Source organism: Ahaetulla prasina, chromosome 15 (assembly GCF_028640845.1).
Source record: "Ahaetulla prasina isolate Xishuangbanna chromosome 15, ASM2864084v1, whole genome shotgun sequence".
NCBI lineage: Eukaryota > Metazoa > Chordata > Lepidosauria > Squamata > Colubridae > Ahaetulla > Ahaetulla prasina.
Window position 1 is genome coordinate 16246748 of NC_080553.1, and position 20376 is coordinate 16267123.

The 20376-nt window shown below is 49.5% G+C and overlaps 1 protein-coding gene across 1 annotated transcript in view; it reads left to right on the forward strand.

The window, feature by feature from the left end:
• The first annotated feature begins 2187 nt into the window (after window positions 1–2187).
• INPP5J (inositol polyphosphate-5-phosphatase J) overlaps window positions 2188–20376 on the forward strand; it is a 39000-nt gene continuing 20811 nt past the window's right edge. The window contains exons 1-2 of the mRNA XM_058157999.1: window positions 2188–2402; window positions 10067–10908. Coding sequence (XP_058013982.1) covers window positions 2313–2402; window positions 10067–10908 — 932 coding nt within the window. The 5' untranslated portion in view covers window positions 2188–2312. The remainder of the gene's footprint in view (window positions 2403–10066; window positions 10909–20376) is intronic.

Sequence of the window (20376 nt, forward strand, 5' to 3'; positions counted from 1 at the left end):
GTCAGGTAAAGTATTCCAAGCACTGATGATTCTGTTACCGAAGTCATATTTTCTGCAATCTAGATTAAAGCGGTTGACATTAAGTTTAAATCTGTTGGTTGCTCTTGTATTATTGCAGTTAAAGCTGAAGTAGTCTTTCACAGGAAGGACATTACAATAGATGATTCTGTGAGTTAAACTTAGGTCTTGTTGGAGGCGATGGAGTTCCAAGTTTTCTAAGCCTAGGATTTCAAGTCTGGTGGGATAGGGTATTTTATTGTTTTCAGAGGAATGGAGAACTCTTCTTGTGAAATATTTCTGGACACGTTCAATTGTATTGATGTCAGAGATGTGGTGATTCTCCATGACGCTCAGTCCCCAAAGGAGTCTTTCCTTTCTTGGTCAGTGATGGCCTTTTTTTTCCTCGGGTGCCAAAAACATGCGTGCGCCCACACCCATAATGCCCTGCCCCCTGCGCATGCACGCACAACCCCCCCCTGCACTGCTCCCGTGTGCAGTCGCGCGCGACCCCCATGCGCCCCTAAAGCCTCTGGAAGCTGGAAACAGCCCATTGTTACCTGAGTATACCCCTAGTAAAATCATCTGCTACAATGTCCTTCCTGTCAAAGTCTACTTTGGGCCTCTGGTGGCTCAGACTGGTAAGACAGTCTGTTATTAACAGCAGCTGCTTGCAATTACTGCAGGTTCAAGTCCCACCAGGCCCAAGGTTGACTCAGCCTTCCATCCTTTATAAGGGAGGTAAAATGAGGACCCAGATTGTTGGGGACAATAAAAGTTGACTTTGTATATAATATACAAATGGATGAAGACTATTGCTTGACATAGTGTAAGCCGCCCTGAGTCTTCGGAGAAGGGCGGGATATAAATGCAATAAATAAATAAATAAATAAATAAATACATACATACATACATACATACTTCAGCTTCAATCGCAACAACACACGAGCACACAACAGATTTAAGCTTAATGTGAACTGCTCCAATCTCGATTGTAGAAAATATGACTTCAGTAACAGAGTTGTTAATGCCTGGAATGCACTACCTGACTCTGTGGTCTCTTCCCCAAATCCCCAAAGTTTTAACCAAAGACTGTCTACTATTGACCTCACCCCATTCCTAAGAGGTCCGTAAGGGGCGTGCATAAGAGCACCAGCGTGCCTACCGTTCCTGTCCTGATGTTCCCTTTGATTGTATCCAATTTGTATGGTTATTTCATGCTTAGGCTTATATATACTGTTGTGTTTGACAAATAAATAAATAATAATAATAAATTGCCAGACTTCTGGTAGGCCTGTTTTTCGCCCTCCCAGAGCCTCCGTACGAGCCCTGTACTTACCTGGCCTCCAAACAGAGCCATGTGGAGACTCCTGGGACACGGCAGAGACCTGAAAATCAGCTGGCCGGCGGGAGGTGCATGTACATGCACGGTGGAGTTGACCTAGGGTGACGGCTCGCGTGCCCGCAGAAATGGCTCCCCATGTCACCTGTGGCACATGTGCCATAGGTTCCCCATCACGGGTATGCTTGAGCAGGGGGTTGGACTAGATGACCTCCAAGGTCCCTTCCAACTCTGTTAGATGTGGGCGAATTTCGTTAGCTCGGTTGACTTTCACAGAGGTCTCGACCAGTTCCGGAGACGAGGGTGGGGAGGGGTCCTGGATGGGAGGGGGAACAGAGGAACCCCTCCCCTCCCCAGAAGCTGCCTCTCTCTCCGGAGCCGCTCCGCCTCCACCTGTGGCTCCCCGACGTCCAGCTTGCGCCAGAAGCAGATGCAGCGGCGGCCGCCAACCTCCGCCTTTCCCCCGCCCCCCTTCTCCTCTGGTTCGCATCACGAGCTGCGCCTTCGTCGGGGGACCAGGCAGGGAGGGGAAGCCCCCCCCCCAGAAAACCCCCCACCTTCTCCCTCACCAGGTTATCTTGTCTTGTCTCTCTCTCTCTCTCTCTCTCACCCTCCCCTCCGCTGCGCTGCGCTCGAGTTCTCAGCTCCGCCAGGTATCCCGCGCCTTGAGGACTAGAAACTTGTTTTCCCCTCTAAGAGGAGGGGGGGGGAAATAAGGCGAGCTTTTCCGGAGGCCGGTTATTGCTGTTGCTGTTGCTGTTGCTGCTGCGGGCGGTACTCACGTCAGCCGTCCCTCCTCCTCCTCCTCCTCCTCCTCCTCCTCCTCCTCCTAGCCGGTGGCGGCGGCGGCAGCGGGGAGGCCGAGCGAGGCGGCTGCGGTGCCTTTAAGTCCCCCCGGCGGCTGACGCCGCCCGCGCCCGGGGAAGGAGCCTCGGCGGCGGCCACAGCCGCAGCCAACCCCGACATCTTTGGGATGGAGCCGCCGCCGCCGCGCCGGAGCGCCGGGAGAAGCAGGCAAGCGCTGTCCAGGAGCCGAGGCGGAGAGCCGGCCGGCTGGCGCAAGGTGAGTCCGCAGGTAGAAGGATGCGGGCGTCGCAGGTGAGCGGCTGGGATGGAGATCAAAAGAGCCCACCGGCAGGGGTCTTTTTTCCCACTCGGGAAGGGGTGGAGAGAGAGAGAGAGAGAGAAAAAGAGAGAGAGGGAGCGCGCATCCCGGGCGCACGTGTAGGCGGCGGGCTGGAGACGGTGGCGGGGGCGCGCGCGCGCGCGTGGCTTGCTCGGATCCCATCCCCCCCCCTCTTCCCCCGTGGGAGCCCCTGCGCTCCTTGCGCCCCCAGCCCCCGTAGAAGATCCTATGGATGGAGCCCCACTTCCAAGGGCTAGAAAGCTTCCTTTGCTTTCCACGCGCGCGCGTGGACTCAGACGGGGCTGTTTGGTGGGATGGAGTGGGGGGGAGTTGGACCCGTTTGGCCCAGATTTGGGGGTTCCTCGCGCACCCACCCACCCCTCTTTGTACGGGGTGTCGGGAAAGAAAGAAAGAAAAAGAAAAAAAAATCACGCGCGCACCCGCAAAACGAGCGCAGGCAAAACCGCACGCGCAACGTTTTCTACCCGGCTCTTTTGTTGCCCTTCTTATGGGTGGGGGAAGAAGTGGAAGAGACCCCCCCCCGGGATGAAGGATCTCACTGGGGTGTCAAAACAAGCCGGGAAAGGCGCCTGACTCAATCAGCTTCCAATGGGAGGGGGGATGTCCTCCCCCATCCCCCACTCTCCCCCCCCCTCCCTGTCCCGACTAAAATAGAGAAGGAGCAGATTTTCTCCCCAGCCTCCTGAAGGCCATCCAGACTGGCCATTCTCTTGATGCTCCAACCCCCTCTCCTCCCACCATGTCTGCCCATCCAAATGCCCTTCTTCCACTCAGGTGCCCAGGAAGGGGAGCCCGGTATCTGCTGGGCTCAGCGCCTTCCAGAGAGGAGAGACGAAGGGCAGGGCTGCGGGGAGGCTCTGGGGGGGGGGGGGGGAACTCAGGGGAAACTGAGGCAGGAGGCCATCTGGTAGAAGAAGAGCCCCTGCCTCCCCGAAGAGAACTTGTGCTCCGAGGGATTGAGGAAGGGGCTCGGGGGGGGGGGGTGGGCTGCAGAGGAAGCTCAGGCTGAGATGCCCAGGAAAAAGAAAAGTGGGGGGGGGGGGGCGCCAGCGTTTTGCTTCTGGGTTTGGGGACAACAGAGACATGAAAAGGAGAAGAGAATTTTGCAGAAATGGACGCGACTGGTTAGCCTTTGGGGGCCCTCATTGAGAAAAACGGAATCACAGAGTTGGAAGGGGCCTTGGAGGTCTTCTAATCCAACCCTCTGCTTTAGCCAGGAAACCCTACGCCTTCTTCAGTGACCTAGAGAGAATCCGAGGGGTTTCGTTATTTATTTTATTTTTAACTTAAGACCATTAATTTATACTGCCGCCTACTCCCAACAGGGTCACTCAAAGCGGCTTAACCAAAATACGGGTTGGGGTCCTGGATTTCCTTCTTGAGTCACGGGCAGGCAACTTGGAGGCCCCAGGGACCCGGGGAGGGCGGGGGGCTGAGATTGAGGAGGCCGTGGCGGGAATTCCTGCCCAGCTTCCAGATGCCCCCCCCCCTGAAATGCCCTCTCCCCGGTTACCAGGAGCATCGAATTGCAGCCAAGGAGGATCGGGCGATCTCCGGCTTTTCAGAGTCGATTTAACACACCTGACAAAAGGCGGGGATATCATTTCACTCGGCTCTTGGCATCTATTATGCATTAAAAGTTACTTGACCCTGGCTTGGCTCGTGGCCCAAAGAAAAAGGAAGTTTTTCAGCTTCTAAATCGCCCCAGGAAGAAGCAAAGGGCAAGCCAAGACTCTCGGCTCCCCCAAAGCCATGTCCAGGGAATTAGACCTCCGGTCCTCTGAGCCTGGCCTTTTAAAGCGGGGTTGGGGTGGGGATTGGGGGGACGGGGCTGGCATGTGGAATGGGACCACTTGCCACAGTCAATTTGCCACCGTGGGACAACTCATGGCGGGACAATGCAAACATTCCAGTTGGATTATTTAAAATAATGGCAAAACGTATTTTGATTTTAGAATAGAACAGAGCTGCAAGGGACCTTGAAGGGCTTCTAGTCCAGCCCTCTGCTCAAGCAGGAGAATCTACATCATTTCAGACAAGCGGCTTGCTCAGCCTCTTCTTAAAAACCTCCAGCGATGGAGCACCCACAACTTCTGGTGGCGAGCTGTTCCCCTGGTTAATTGTCCTCACCATTTGGACATTCCTCCTTAATTCTAGGCTGCGTCTTTCTTCTTCGTTTACTTTTCATCCATCGCTTCTTGTCCTGCCCTCTGGTGCTTTGGAGAATAATTTGACAACCCCCACTCTTCTTTGTGGTAGCCCCTCAAATACTAGATTACCGCTATCCTGTTGCCCCTAATTCTTCTTTCCTTTAGACTAGTGCAGGGGTCTTCAAACTTGGCTCTTTTAAGACTTGTGGACTTTAATACCCAGAGTTCCTCAGCCAGGCAAAGCTGGCTGAGGAACTCTGGGAGTTGAAGTCCACTAGTCTTAAAAGAGCCAAGTTTGCAGACCCCTGCACTAGGCTATACTGGCTGGGGAATTCTGGGAGTTGAAGTCCACTAGTCTTAAAAGAGCCAAGTTTGCAGACCCCTGCACTAGGCTATACTGGCTGGGGAATTCTGGGAGTTGAAGTCCACAAGTCTTAAAAGAGCCAAGTTTGCAGACCCCTGCACTAGGCTATACTGTCTGGGGAATTCTGGGAGTTGAAGTCCACTAGTCTTAAAAGAGCCAAGTTTACAGTACCCCTGGACTAGCCAAATCCCAAATCCTGCAGCCGTCCTTCGTATGTTTTAGTCTCCAGCGCTTTGATCATCTTAGCCGCTCTTCTCTGAACATTTCCCCAAAAATCTCAACTGAAAGATTTTGGCCTCTCTGTCTTTGAGGATTCTATTCCACGATTTCTTTCGCTATGAACGTTAACTCTCGTCCTCCGGTGAGTTAGCCCTGTTGGCGAGTTGGCTGCTGTGAATTTGTTTTATTTTATTTTATTTATTTATTTTGTCACAACAATATATATATAAGCATCACACAAAAAGATTATATAGTACATAAACATATATATGAGGGAATATTAGGAGGTATAAGGAGGTATATGTAGGTCTTTGGTTGTTCGGGTTTTCTCCCATGTAAAATTGGAAATGTCTTGGCGACGTTTCGACGAAGTCTCATTCGTCATCTTCAGGCTTCAGCTTCGTGCTTCTGGGAGCAATGTGTGATCGCAGCTGTTTCTTCCTTTTAACTGCTAATGGGGATTTGAACTGATTGGGTAGGAGCTTGGCTGTGCTCTGATTGGATGGGGGTTTTTCTGTGCTCTGATTGGCTGGGGGTGTGTCCTGTGTTGGTGGGGGCTTGGTTGTGCTCAGTCTAGTCTGTGCTGCAGGGGGATTTGAGCTGGTGAGCTGCATAGCTGTTGTTTGGCTTTGTGGTCGTGCTACATCTTCATAGTGGGTGTCAGTCTGCTGCATGAATGGATTGGAGGGGTTTGAAATGGCTAATGTTGCAGCTGCGGTCTGGCTTCTGGTCCTTGGTCGTGCTTCATGATCAGTGTGGGTTTGGGTCTGCTTTCTGGGTGGATGTGCGGTGGTGACATCCTGTGTGGACCTTGTGAGTGTGGGTCTGGTTGAAACATCGCCAAGACACTTCCGGTCGAAACGTCGCCAAGACACTTCCAATTTTACACGGGAGAAAACCCGAACAACCAAAGACCTATATATAGGTCCTTCGGGAGATAGGGCGGTATATAAATATGATCAAATAAATAAATAAATAAATATATATATGAAGATAAAAAAGAAAAACAATAGGTGAGTTGGCTGGGCAAGTTATAGACCCCTTGACATGGTGGTCTGAACCCGGGATCGCCTGTCCTTTGCAGCCCTTCCCAGCCTGGCTTCTCGCTCCTGCCAGTCGGGATGGGAGCGTCAGCGTCTCTGAAGGATGGGCAGAGAATCTCAGGCAATGCCAACGTTCCACGGCTGTTGGGATGCAGGAGGCACAATGGCCAAGGACACCTCAGATGAAGACCTGGAGGTGGCCCAGATCGCACGGGTCCAGGTATCGCCCAGCGACACACACACACATACCCCCACCAGCGATGATACCTCTGAAGTCTTGGGCAGAAGCATTTTCCCTCCCCAGAATCTGGGTTGAACCTTGTATCCTCCAAGTGAATTGTTAGAACAAGGGTGGTGAGGCACAGAGCAGCATAATAGCCAAGTTAGAAATATTTATTTTATTTTTATTTACTTATTTGTCAAACACAACAGTATATATAAGTATAAGCATGAAATAGCCATTACGAATTGGACACAATCAAAGGGGACATTAGGACAGGGACGGTAGGCACGCTGGTGCTCTTATGCACGCCCCCTTACAGACCTCTTAGGAATGGGGCGAGGTCAATAGTAGACAGTTTTTAGTTAAAGCTTTGGGGATTTTGGGAAGAGACCACAGAGTCAGGTAGTGCATTTCCAGGCATTAACAACTCTGTTACTGAAGTCATATTCCTATCTTTTCTCCCTTTTTCAATCAGATCAATATCTCCCTTTTTCAATCAGATCAATATCTCCCTTTTTCAATCAGAACAGAGCTGGAAGGAACATTGGAGGTCTTCTAGTCCAACCCTCTGCTCAAGCAGAAGACCATATACCATTTCAGACAAAAAACAACAACACTTCTAGTGGCAAGCTGTTCCACGGGTTAATTGTCCTCCCTGTTAGGAAGTTTCTCCTTAATTCCAGGTGGTTTCTCTCCTCGATCAGTTTCCATCTGTTGTTTCTTGTCTTGCCTTCCTTGCCTTGGAAAATAGGTTGACCCTCTCCCCCTCCCCCTCTTCCTTGTGTCCTTGACTTACGACCACAATGGAGCCCAAAATTTCAGTGGCTGAGTGAAGCATTGGTTAAGTGAGACAGAAAAAAGATGACCGACTGAACTAATTCTACTCTATTGTATACCCTGTTTCCCCCAAAATAAGACCCAACCGGAAAATAAGTCCCAGCGTGGTTTTTCAGGGCACTCATAATATAAGCCTTACCCCCAAAATAAGCCCCCGTTAATACTGTCAGCCAGATGGATGCATTTAGTCTCGTATTGCTCCCAAAATAAGACCTAACCAGAAAATAAGCCCTAATGCATCTTTTGGATTAAAAAATTAAGATAAGACCCGGTTTTATTTTTGGGGAAACGCGGTAAGATTACATGAAGTGAAGTCTAAACACATTTCTTCCCCACTCCCTTACCCAAAAACGTGGGAGGGTCTTTTCTGAGCCCCTTACTCCACCCATCTTCCTCCTGGAGGCAAAGGAGCCTGTTATCTAACTGGTTCCTCATTGCTTCTCATTGGCTTGTCCCCCCAAGGTCATTCTCACATGGCATTACATCAGTTGACCCAGGAAGCTGTCTGGTTTGATTCCTGAGTGGGGAAGGAAGTGTAGTTACGATTTTACTTTCGTTTTCTCTCCCCCCACCACAATTTTTATTTATACATTTTTCTTTTAACATATATGTGTTTAGTAAACGGTGTATTGTCTGGGTCCTGTTACATATACATAATTATAGTAACAGCAGTATTTTTTATTTATATATCAAGGTATTTTCCCAACTTCTAATTCCCACTTTTATTATCTAACCATTGATCAAACAAATCCCAAGTTAAAAAGTATTCTTTGTCCTTTATCTTTGTTGTTAACCTATCCATTTCCGCACAATCTAGTATTTTTTTTTAAATTATATTTTCATCTGTAGGAGTTTCCTCATTTTTCCAATATTGGGCAAATACAAGTCAAGAGGTGTAATATTTTTTTTTTATTTGCATTTATATCCCACCCTTCTCCGAAGACTCAGGGCGGCTTACACTATGTCAAGCAATAGTCTTCATCCATTTGTGTATTATATACAAAGTCAACTTATTGCCCCCCCAACAATCTGGGTCCTCATTTTACCTACCTTATAAAGGATGGAAGGCTGAGTCAACCTTGGGCCTGGTGGGACTTGAACCTGCAGTAATTGCAAGCAGCTGCTGTTAATAACAGACTGTCTTACCAGTCTGAGCCACAGAGGCCCTAATATTAAATATACATATGACATATTTTTCTGGCAATATACCTAACAAAAACATTTCTGGTTTTAAATCTAGAAGTTGCTTTATTGTTTTCTCTAACCGTGTATGTAGTTTTGTCCTTTTTTTTTTTGTCTTTGTACGTTTCCACCACATAGGGTAGTAGGAACCCGGTATCTGATTGCATTTCCAACTGTTTGGCGGACATGTTTTTAAATATCTTTGCTAGCCTGATTTTACTTTTGTTTTTATTGCACTTTATTGAACCATTTAGGAGATAAAGGGCTTCCCATCCGGGTTTTTTAAGCCCCTCTTCAAAAGCTGGACATAATTCTAGGCACTTGGGCGTGTTAAGGGGGGAACTTTCTTCTGCAAATCCCAACAGCAAGAGAGCAGAAAAGGGCAATTAATTGTAGATAAGGCTTAGCTGAGTAAGGCAAAATTTCCAAGTCTGGCAGGCCAAAGTCAAGCCAAAGATTTATGATCCCAGATCGAGGGAGGAGATGAGGTCATGGTTAGTCAACAAGCCAGGGGTTGTAAATACCTAAATTACGAGTTTCACAGTAGGCCAACTAGTTCCTGGAGTTGCTATTAAGCAAGAAAAAACTTATTTTCTAAGAGAATTTAGATTCGGGTAGTCCCTGACTTACGATGACATTCTGAGCCCCAAATATATGTTGTTAAGGAAGACATTTGCTCGGTGAGTTTTGCCCCGTTACGATCTTCCTTGCCACATTTGTTAAACAAATCCTTGCCGTAGTGGTATTTACTTACCCTCGCTACTGGTTCACAAATGTGAGCATGCGGGCGCATGTGCAGAGCGTTTGTGATGACGTCTGGGCGAGTGGGCGGAGCTTACTGCTGCCGCCGCTACCGGTTCACCCGAACCGGGTAGAACTGGTAGAATCTCACCACTGCATTGATAAGTTAGTAGCCTGGTTGCTAAGTGAATCTTGCTTCCCCCTAGTCATCAGAAAGTCGCAAAAGGGAATCACATGACCTTGGGGCACAGCAACGGTCATAAGTATGAACCGGTGGCCAAGCCTCTGAACTTGGATCACGTGACCCTGGGGACGCTGCTAAGAACTATGAAAAACGGTCATTGGTCCCTTGTGTCGGTGCCATTTGCAACGTTGAGCGGTCACTAAATGAACGGTCGTAAGTCAAGGACTACCTGCATTCTCTCTCTGCTGAATATGCACAGCTGCGATCAAACTTTGCCCGGGAGTTCAACATTGGGCTGCTTGTTCAAGAGTCGCACACTTCGGGCAAGGTGCAAAGACCCCGGAAAGATTTACTTGGGGGTGGGTGGGGGGTGGGTTAGTGAGTGCTTGGAAAGCAGCAGTGAAATCTACTTACCTTTGCTACCAGTTCGGGATTGGGAGCGTGCAGGAGCGCACGTCTCTTCTGCGCATGCGCATTGGGTAAAAAACAGGACGTAATGCCGGCGCTATAGGTTCGCACGAACCAGCTGGATTTCACCACTGCTGGAAAGCTTGCGATGCAACTTAGTCAGACCCCAGAATGAACTTCTAGTTTCCTGCCTAGTTGTCTGAACTGCCACGTCCGTTTTCTCTTTCAGATGGATCTGGGCCACCCGGGACCACCCTCCCCTCTCCCCTCGCAACCCATTCCCCCTCGAGGGAACCTTGTGGGGCTGGCATCCCCAGGGGTCTTCTCTCCCGCCACCGTGCCCTTTGTCCCAGAGGGAGCCGTTCGCTATCAGCCGGAGGGATCGAGTGGAGTATCGTACATCGGAGGGAACCTGCCGAGCGGGACGCGGCCGGACTCTCTGGGTGAATCGTACCACGCTCGGCTGCAACCGGATGGGTCCCGCCGAAGAGCAGAGACGGAACCCCAAGAACAGGCTGGCAGCAGACCAATCCCGCCTCTCTCCTTGGAGATCAGCAGGGTCCAGCCGGAGGGCTCAGGGCCATCGGGATATAATACCCCGACTTTGCGTTCTCCGGTAGAACTGCGCCCCTTGTCTCCTGGATCGGGCAGCTCCTCTTCTCTCTCCAATCTGTCCCCCTCCATGAAACTTAGCCAGTCCCCAAGCAGGGGCGGCCTTCCTGATCTCTGCGCCTTGGACCCGCTGACGTCGGGGATTCTGGCCACCGTGGAACTGAAGGACACCATCCCCAAGGCCGAATCCAGCGATCACATCTGCCTGAGCCGGCCGGGCTCATCCCACCGGCTGGGGTCTCTTTCCAAAGCCATTTCCAGCGAGTACCTCTCGGGGGGCAGGGTGGGGCCTTCCAAATCTGCCATGCTTGCCAAGGCCGAGTCAGAGGAATTGACCTCCTATTCGAGGGTCCATCTGTCGCCCCAACTGCAAGACCCGCGGGGCAGCAGCACCAACCGCCCAGAGAACTTCCTGGAAAGATTTGGCCGGCCACAAACGAGGCAGGACAAGGAGTTTCGGTGAGGTGGGGGCAGTGGTGGGGGTGGGTGGGTGGGGGAGACGGTATACCAAAAAAACAGGCAGAAGAGCCTGAAGTGACTTCCCAACCTTGGCAGCTTGAAAATGTGTGGCTTTCAAATCCCCAAAATTCCCCAGGTGAGGAAACACTGCCCTAGACTCTTGACTTTGGCTCTATTTTGGTCCAGTTGCCTTGGTTTCGTCCAGCACCTAAATTAGAAGATCAAAAATTGGGAGCGGGGTGGGGGAGGGTTGAGGCCACTTTGACTGCACCGTTGGCTCTACGGCCTTTAAGATAACTGGCTAAGAATTCTTCAAGGCTTACAAAGTTAAGTCTTTTGGAGTGGTGAGAGATTAACGGAAACTGGGGGATGGGGGGTTTCCAAGCCCCCCAGGCTAAATTATGACATTCCAGTAGGCGTTGGGCCAATCCCCCGGCCCAGTCTCCTTCACAAGTAAAAGAAGAGAGGTTGCCTTGCTCCTCGGACGAAAGCCGAGAAGTGGTGATTTCTCCCCCTGAGGGTTGAGGAATGGGACAGCAGCCCGCTCACTGCAGCCAACTCACGGCCAACTCTCTGCGGCGAATTCGCCGTCTTCTTTTCATGACCCCATAATCCCTTGCAGGGTGGAGTCTGGGCAACTGAAAGGAGCTGTGTTTTTTTTACTGGCCAGATGCCCTTTCCTGTTGCCAGTACGGAGTTTTTGTTCAGCAGATATATCCTCACTGTGCCCAGAGAGAGAAATATACGCCTCTACCTAGGATCGAACTCGCAGCCTCCTGATTGTGAGACGAGAGCGCCACCTCTAGGCCACCACCGTACCACTCTGCAGCCAGCTCGCCACGGGACCATTTAACAATTCAATTATTCAAAGCAAAAAAAATTTTTAAAAATATTTTAATCTTTGCCATTCGCCTTTCATTCTGTCCCTCCTTTGGCATCCTGTCGTGTCCCACTCCTCCGCTGATGGCCGGGTCAGGGAAATCCGAATCAGGCATGCCTCTGCAGCTCTGCCAAAGTCCTAGCAAAGTCCTCAAGGCAGGCAGGAGACCAGAAAGTGACTTCAGCAAGATATGTTTAGACTTTGCCTGACTCAGAGAATGCCAGAAAGCAGGTCCTTTATATAGGCCATGGGGTGTGGCTCCATGACTCAGCACTCATTAAGGCCTGCCCCTCCCTTCCTTCTGTTGCCTCCGCCTATCAAGTCTTCTGACGCGAGGGTCACTCCAGTCGGCAGCTGTTGGCAATTGACCTCCCTCAGGCTCACATGCTGTGGAGGAGGGGGAGGGGTCTAGTTGCTCTGTTTGCCTGGGCATGGAGCCAGAGCTGGGGGCTGGAGATATTTCCTCCTCTTCAGCCTGTCTGGGCATGGAGTCAGGGCTGGGGCCGGGAGGCATACTAGAACATTCCTCCATGTTCGGAAGCAGATAAGAAGGCCCCGGCTGTGGTGAGATTGGTCGAGACACAACACATCCTTCCTTAAAGGGTACCCACCCATTTCTTTGATATGAATGCAACTCTTGTCCTGCGGCTACTCGGCCATAGCAAGTTGGTCCTGACGAATTGCAAATTGTCGTAGACCTTGAGGATTGTGCTGCAACATTTACCTGTTGGGACCAGGCTCACTTGCAGCAGCTGCGTTCACTTCGGCAGCTTAATTGGGTTACTGAGTGAACTCTTTTATTTAATTTGCATTTGCATTTGCATTTGCACCCGGTTGTAACCGAATGAGTTGTGTTTGCAGAAGACAGGAGCCCCTGGCCCTCTTCCCCTCCCCTCCCCTCCCCTCAGGTAGCCAAGGTTAAAGCTAAAGGTGAACGAATGCATTCCTGGCGCAGCCGAACAGCCTCTCTGGCTGACCTGATAGGTGGAAGACGCAGCCAGCGTGATTCCGGCTGCCAATTCCGTGCCACCTGGGTTGCTTTAGAAGGGAGAGAGACAGGACAACTATTTATATACTCCGCAGAGAGAATGAGAACAGTTTCGCTGTCGATGATGATGACGATGACGACGGCGAATGCTTTGCATACTTCCGACTTCCCTTTGCAACGTTTGAAACAGATGGCATTGGAGAGGTTTGCAGGGCCGAGTGCCATCTGGCTGGAACAAATGAATGGGCCAGAGACGTCACGCCTCCCCCCCCCCCCGCCTTCCCTGGACCCCACGAGGGCCTAAGAACCTGCCCCTCTCACATGGGGCTCTGATTTCCAAACAGAGCTAGGCCCAATGGCCAAATTTGTAGGCTGGGGGAGTGTCTTAGGGAAGGACTAGTGGGGGTGAGGCAGTGGTGGATTTGCTACCAGTTTGCCCAGGTTTAGGCGAACCGGTGGCGGCGGCGGCAGGAGGCTCCGCCCAAGCGCCCAGACGTCTCTGCGCATGCGCAGAAGCGTCACGCCTGCGTGTCCACGAGAGAACAAGTAGCGAACGAAATTATTTTCTGCAATCAAGTTTGAAGCGGTTGACATTAAGTTTGAATCTATTGTTTGCTCTTGTATTGTTGCGATTGAAGCTGAAGTAGTCTTTTACAGGAAGGATATGACAATAGAGGATTCTGTGTGTTAAACACAGATCATGTCGGAGTCGGCGGAGTTCTAAGTTTTCTAAACCCAGGATTTCAAGCCTGGTGGTATAAGGTATTTTGTTGTTTTCGGAGAAGCGAAGAACTCTTCTAGTAAAATATTTCTGGACGCGTTCGATAGTATTAATGTCAGAGATGTGGTATGGGTTCCAGACGGATGAGCTGTATTCAAGAATAGGTCTGGCAAATGTTTTATATTCTCTGACCGAATACATGAAGCTGATACATGATTGAATGCATGAAGCCCACGGGCAAGCTAACCCAGGTGAATAGAATGGAATGGAATGGAATGGAATGGAATGGAATGGAATGGAATGGAATGGAATAGAATAGAATAGAATTCTTTATTGGCCAAGTGTGATTGGACACACAAGGAATCTGTCTTGGTGCAGATGCTCTCAGTGTACATAAAAGGAATTAAATACAGGATGTGCAAACGCAGTTCTTCCATTTCGTATCGGTGAAGTGTATCATGTGAACACACGTTAAATACCCTAGTAAACATTTGCTGCAAATAAAGCACAGGGTTGGATTAAATAGGTAAGGAGAGGGGCGGGGCGGTGTCTCCATGGTAACCCTGATTGACTCATCCCCTCGTTGTGTATTTCAGAGGGGGCCCCCCCCTGCCCCCAAGGACGATTCAGGCTCCGAAAAACATGACTCTGCCTTTCTCCTTGATCAATGACTTAACATGTCTGTTCTGTTAGGAAAATAAATAAATAAATAGGGAGTTTGCTTGTATATTTATTTATTTTTCTTTCACTTTTAAAAGCGTCCCCCGGGGATTTTATCGATGGGGGAGTTGAAGTCCACAAGTCTTAAAGTTTATTTTATTTATTTATTTATTTTGTCACAACAATATATATAAGTATCATACAGAAAAAATTATATAGTGTATAAACATACATATGAGTAAATATTAGGAGGAATAAGCATATATATATTTGAACTGATTGGGTGGGAGCTTGGCTGTGCTCTGATTGGATGGGGGGGGTTTGTGCTCTGATTGGCTGGGGGTGTGTCCTGTTTGGGTGGGGACTTGGTTGTGCTCAGATTAGTCTGAGTTGCAGGGGGATTTGAGCAGAAATCCCACGAAGCCCCATTTGAACAGAAATCCCACGAAGTGGTTCGTTTTGACCATGAAGCCAAACAGCAGCAGTGCAGCTCACCAGCTCAAATCCCCCTGCAACTCAGACTAATCTGAGCACAACCAAGCCCCCACCCAAACAGGACACACCCCAGCCAATCAGGCACAAAACCCCAGCCAATCAAAGCACAGCCAAGCTCCCACCCAATCAGTTCAAACCCCCACTAGCAGTTAAAAAGGAAAAAACAGCTGCAATCACACATTGCTCCCAGAAGCACGAAGCTGAAGCCTGAAGATGACGAATGAGACTTCGTCGAAATGTCGCCAAGACACTTCCAATTTTACGCGGGAGAAAACCCTAGGACAGGAACAGTAGGCACGCTTGTGCTCTTATGCACGCCCCTTATGGTCCTCTTAGGGGTGAGGTCAATGGGAGACAGTTTTTGGTTGAAGCTTTTGGGATTATGGGAAGAGACCACAGAGTCAGGTAAAGTGTTCCAAGCACTGATGATTCTGTTACAGAAGTCATATTTTCTGCAATCTAGTTGCCAAGGTTGGAGACGACCCTGGACTAGAAGACCTCCAAAGCCTCTTCCAACTCTCTTCTTCTGTTAAATCCTACGAAGAGAGATGCTTGGCAATTTCACCAGCAATTCAGGCTGACGCAAAGGCTAAAGAATCTATCAAAGGTAATCGGTGGGACCTTTCCCCAAACAGGCCAAAGAAGAGGGACAAAAGGCTCGGTCCAGATTGCCCTTCCGGTGAGCTGAATTTGGGTCAGCATTTTATTTCCATCTTCTGGCCTAACCTCTTCCGTTTCTTTTTCCTTCTGTTTTTTTTTTTCTTCCCCTGAGCCTTTTCCATTTCGGCCTCATCCTTGTGAGTCTGATGGATTGAACATGACATGGCCTCCCCCCCCCACCCCCATTCCCTCGCGCTCGCATTTTGTAAATATGTCTCTGAACACGTGTGCCTTCTGTAGCGTGGCCTGAGATGCCCCGTTTTTTTACATGTCAGTTTGCATTTTGATCCAGCCTGTTCTCCAACCCCAAGAATAGGAATAGGAATAGGAATAGCAATAGCATGGGATGGGATGGGATGGGATGGGATGGGATGGGATGGGATGGGATGGGATGGGATGGTATAGAATAGAATAGAATAGAATAGAATAGAATAGAATAGAATAGAATAGAAAAGAATAGAAAAGAAAATGGAATGGAATGGAATGGAATAGAATAGAATAGAATAGAATAGAATAGAATAGAATAGAATAGAATAGAATAGAATAGAATAGAATAGAAATAGAAATAATAAAAATAGAAGAGAATTAAAATTAGAAATAGAATAGAAAAGAAAAGAAAAGAAATCGAAATGAATAGAATAGAAATAGAACAGAATAGAAATAGAATGGAATAGAATAGAATAGAATAGAATAGAATAGAATAGAATAGAATAGAATAGAATAGAATAGAATAGAATAGAATAGAGAAGAGAATTAGAATCAGAATCAGAAATAGAAATAGAAATAGAAATAGAACAGAATAGAATAGAAATAGAACAGAATAGAATAGAATAGAGAATTAGAATCAGAAATAGAAATAGAATAGAAAAGAAATAGAAATGAACAGAACAGAATAGAATAGAATAGAATAGAATAGAATAGAATAGAATAGAATTCTTCATTGGCCAAGTGTGATCGGATACACAGGAAATTTGTCTCCGGTGCATAAGCTCACAGTGTACCTATAAACAGCAAATAATAGGTCATAATCATAGTTACGATCATTAAATTACAAGCAACACTTGATAACCCATAAGATAGCAATCGGAGAAGGAGCAGGAAAGACGAGAAGATAGAGGAGACGAGAAATGAGACGAAGGGAAAGATGAGAAAGGGTCATAGCGATGCAGCCCGACTACATGGCTAAAATATCCTTAAGGCCCTAAGACAATCCTGTGGGAATTAAGTGTCCAGCAGAGTTTATGGCACGGGTGTGTGTGTGTGTGTGTGTGCCCAAAATCTACCTTTATGTCTGGTTGTTTTGGCATGCAATGCCCTATAGCGGTGTCCTTAGGGGAGAAGTTGAAACCGTTTACGTCCTGGATGTGTGCGGCATCTGTAGGTATTTTCTCAGCCCTCTTTCTGGTTTGTGCCAGAAAACTAAAGTTTCCAAAATTAAGAAATATCCGTCTAGGACAACGGTGTCAAACTCAAGGCCCCGGGGGATGGATACGGCCCGCGGGGTATATAGATCTGGCCTGCGGAGCCATCCTGGAAACAGCAATGGACCAGCCCTTGGTGCCTCTGCCACCAAAAACAGAGCTCGGGAAGGCCGCGGGCAGACCTCCCGAGCTCCGTATTCGCTGCCAGAGGGTTGCAGGATGCCGTCGCAGCCGAAAACGGAGCTCGGGAGTCCGTTTTCGCTGGCAGAGCACTCAGGACACCACAGGTGTCGACACAAGTGATGCCGAGCTGGCCACGGCCACCCTGGCAATGCCTCCTGCCCGCCCCCCCCAAGGTCAGACACAACCCTGATATGCCCCTCAACGAAATCGAGTTTGACACCTCCGGTCTAGGAGATACCTGATGCCAGTCTGCCGGCTCAACAACTGATGCCCTTTGCCAACCTTACTTTTACTTGTTTCTTTAAGTCTGCAGTCAATCTGTCATTTCCGGATGCCAATTGGCTCCCTTCCTCGTGTGCAGTTTAATTATGCTAATGCCCTGGGATTTGTCACCTCCATCTTATGCCAAGGAGCTGCCAATGTCTCCTTCCAGGACTTTTTCTCAAGGGTGACAAATGTCCGCTTGGCCACCCAGTGTTCCCGAGCAGCGCTTGCTAAAAAAATCCCTCCCTCTGCATTATTGCAAGAGCGTTGACATCATTTGTGTAGAATGTCGTTTTGTACACTTGTGGGCTTACTAGACAGGTCGTCCCTGACTTACAACAGTTTGTTTAGCGATCGTTTGAAGATGCAACAGCGCTGAAAATGTGACTCATCATCTTCTTTTAACCCCATAATCCCTTGCAGGCTGGAGTCTGGGCAACTGAATGGAGCTGAGTTTTTTTAATGGCCAGATGCCCTTCCTGTCCCCAGTGCGGAGTTATATTCAGCGGACATATTATATTCTCAATGTGCCCAGAGAGAGAAATCTTTACCTCTACCTAGGATCGAACTGCAGCTCCGGATTGTGAGGCAAGAGCTCCACCTCTAGGCCACCGCACCGCTCCCCTGAAACATGTGACTGGCAACCGTTTTACAACCGCTTCAGCACCCCCGTGGCCACGTGATCAAAATCCAGACGCTTGGCAACTGCCTCATAGATATGACGGTGTCCGGACGGGTGGGCGGAGCCTCCCACAACCGCCGCTACCGGTTTTCCAGAACCGGATAGTTCCGGCTGAATACCATCACTGTGTGGAGCTCTCGCCTCACAATCAGGAGGCTATGAGTTCGATCCTAGGTAGAGGCAGATATTTCTCTCCCTGGGCACATGGAGAATATATCTGCTGAATATAACTCGGTACTGGCGACGGGAAGGGCATCCGGCCAGCAAACGCTCCACTCCATTCAGTTGCCCAGACTCCAACCAATAAGGAATTATGGAGTCATTAAAAGAAGATGATGATTAAAATGGCCAGTGATTCTTTTTAAGGTGTCAAGGTGTGCCGTTTCTTCCGGAGAACTGTGGCTCGATAGAATGTAGAATAACAAGAGTTGGGAGGGACCTCGTAGGCCATCTAGTCCGACCCCCCCTGCTCAAGCAGGAGACCCTTCCTCACCTCCTCTTCACCTGCTGGCCAGTTCCTGCCTCTGTCGGTTGATCCCACAAGTGGCTAGAGATCCATTCCATAACTCCAACCCGCCCCGCATCACCCAAGTAAGGCTTTGGGATGGTGGAGGAGGTAGACACAGTCAAGCTCGCTCCTTCCTCCTTCCTTGGAGTCCTCTTTGACTTGCTCTTCAAGATGCAAACGTGGGTAGTTGCCGGAAGCCATGTAACATTGCCTAGTGTTCACGCCCCCAACTGCCCCGCTTCCATTTATAAATAGAGCTCCTGACATTCGTATTTCCAAACCCCATTAATGCCATCAGGAAGAGCGTAGCTTCCCCCCCCACCCCCACCCCGCCAAGCTATTTTCATAGGAGATATTTTTACTGCTGTCAAGTTCGTTTCTTTAGCAATGAACGAGAGAGACGCCTCCCGAGAGGGTTTTAAGGCAGTGGTTGCGATGCAGAATTGCTTCCCGCCATCCTGGACCAGCCACAGTCAGGGTTCCGACGGCTGCCCTAATTAAATCATGAGCCTCGAGCCAGGCTTCAAAAGAAATCCAGTTAACTATTAGGAGCTTCATGTTGGCGTGTTCCCAAGTGAAACCAACTCTGACCCCACGTGATTTACGGCCCAGATTTGACTCTGTTTGCCCCCCCACCCCGGGTGTGTCATCAGTCCCATTTGTCAATAGAGCAATTTTGCAGGTTGTAGAGATCACTCCCCTCCGGCCGCTGTGGGTAACCCTGGGAGACAGCCTTGAGAGAGATATGTCTGGAATGTGCGTTTGTTTTTGGCTGCCGTGCTGCTTCGCCGGTTTCCCATCCCCCTTGCCTATGGCAACTCGAGTTGCTTCGCGAGTTGACACACAGTTTTGCCAAGGGCATTACGCAATGCTGGCCTTGAAACATCTGGATAGGAAGTGATGATCAAGACGTTCCAGGGCTGTAAGATCCCTTGGGAAGTTGGAGCCATAATCCAGAAGAAGTCAACAAGTGTCGTGTCCCACCCCACCCCCAACGACCAGGTCTAGGAAGTCCGTATCAGGCGTGGCAACGAAGCCTCTGCAGCTTTGCCAAATTCCTCCGAGGTTTCTCAGGGCAGGCAGGAGTCCAAGTTGTGACTTCAGCAAACTAGATGAGACTTTGCTTGACTCAAAGTTGGAATGCCAAAAGCAGGTCCTTTATATAGGCTGTGGAGTGTGGCTCCATGACTCAGCATTTATCCAGGCCTGCCCCTCCCTTCCTTCTGCTGGCATCGCCTCTCAGATCTCTGGAAGCGAGGATCCTCCCACTTTGAATTGTCTTCTGCTGTTTGAGAAAGGGAGGGGGTCAGAAGGAGTAGGCCCGAGTAATTCCAATCCGTGGCTGACTTCCTCTGATGGCTGAGCCAAAGGAACACACGCCGTATGAGTGAGGTTTGTTTGTTCATTCCTCACATCGTCTCTGGGCATGGGGCCAGGGCCGGGGACTGGAGGCATGACAGGCCGTTCATCTTCATTATCAGACTCCGAGTCTGATAGCAGGCCCGGGGAGGAGACGGGAGGGGCCCGGCTGAGAAGAGGAGGGAGGACGAGGCACAACAACAAGTCAAATGACTCCTGTGTGGTTAGAAGGACCTGTCTTAGAATAAATGAGTTGGAAGGGAATTTGTGGGGTGTTTCTTCCCTTGTGTATTGCTGCCGTGATTTTGCTTCGGGGTCTTTGTGACTCACCCGCCCCTGAATTTGGGGGTATGAAGGAGAGGGGTGAATGGCTGCTGGGGACAGAGGTGGTGCTGAGGCCGGAGTGCCGATGGGGTGGGCTGATCAGAGGACAGTCTTGGTTCAAGCTCACCTTCGACTTCAGAAGCTTCTTGGGTGGGTCAGCCATTCTCTCTCTCTCTCTCGGTCCATCCCACCTCACCAGGTTGTGAGGATGAGAAGCAGGGGTGAAATCCAGCAGGTTCTGGAGAACCAGTAGCGGAAATTTTGAGCAGTTCAGAGAACTGGCAAATACCACCACTGGCTGGGCCCAGAGTGGGGTGGGAATG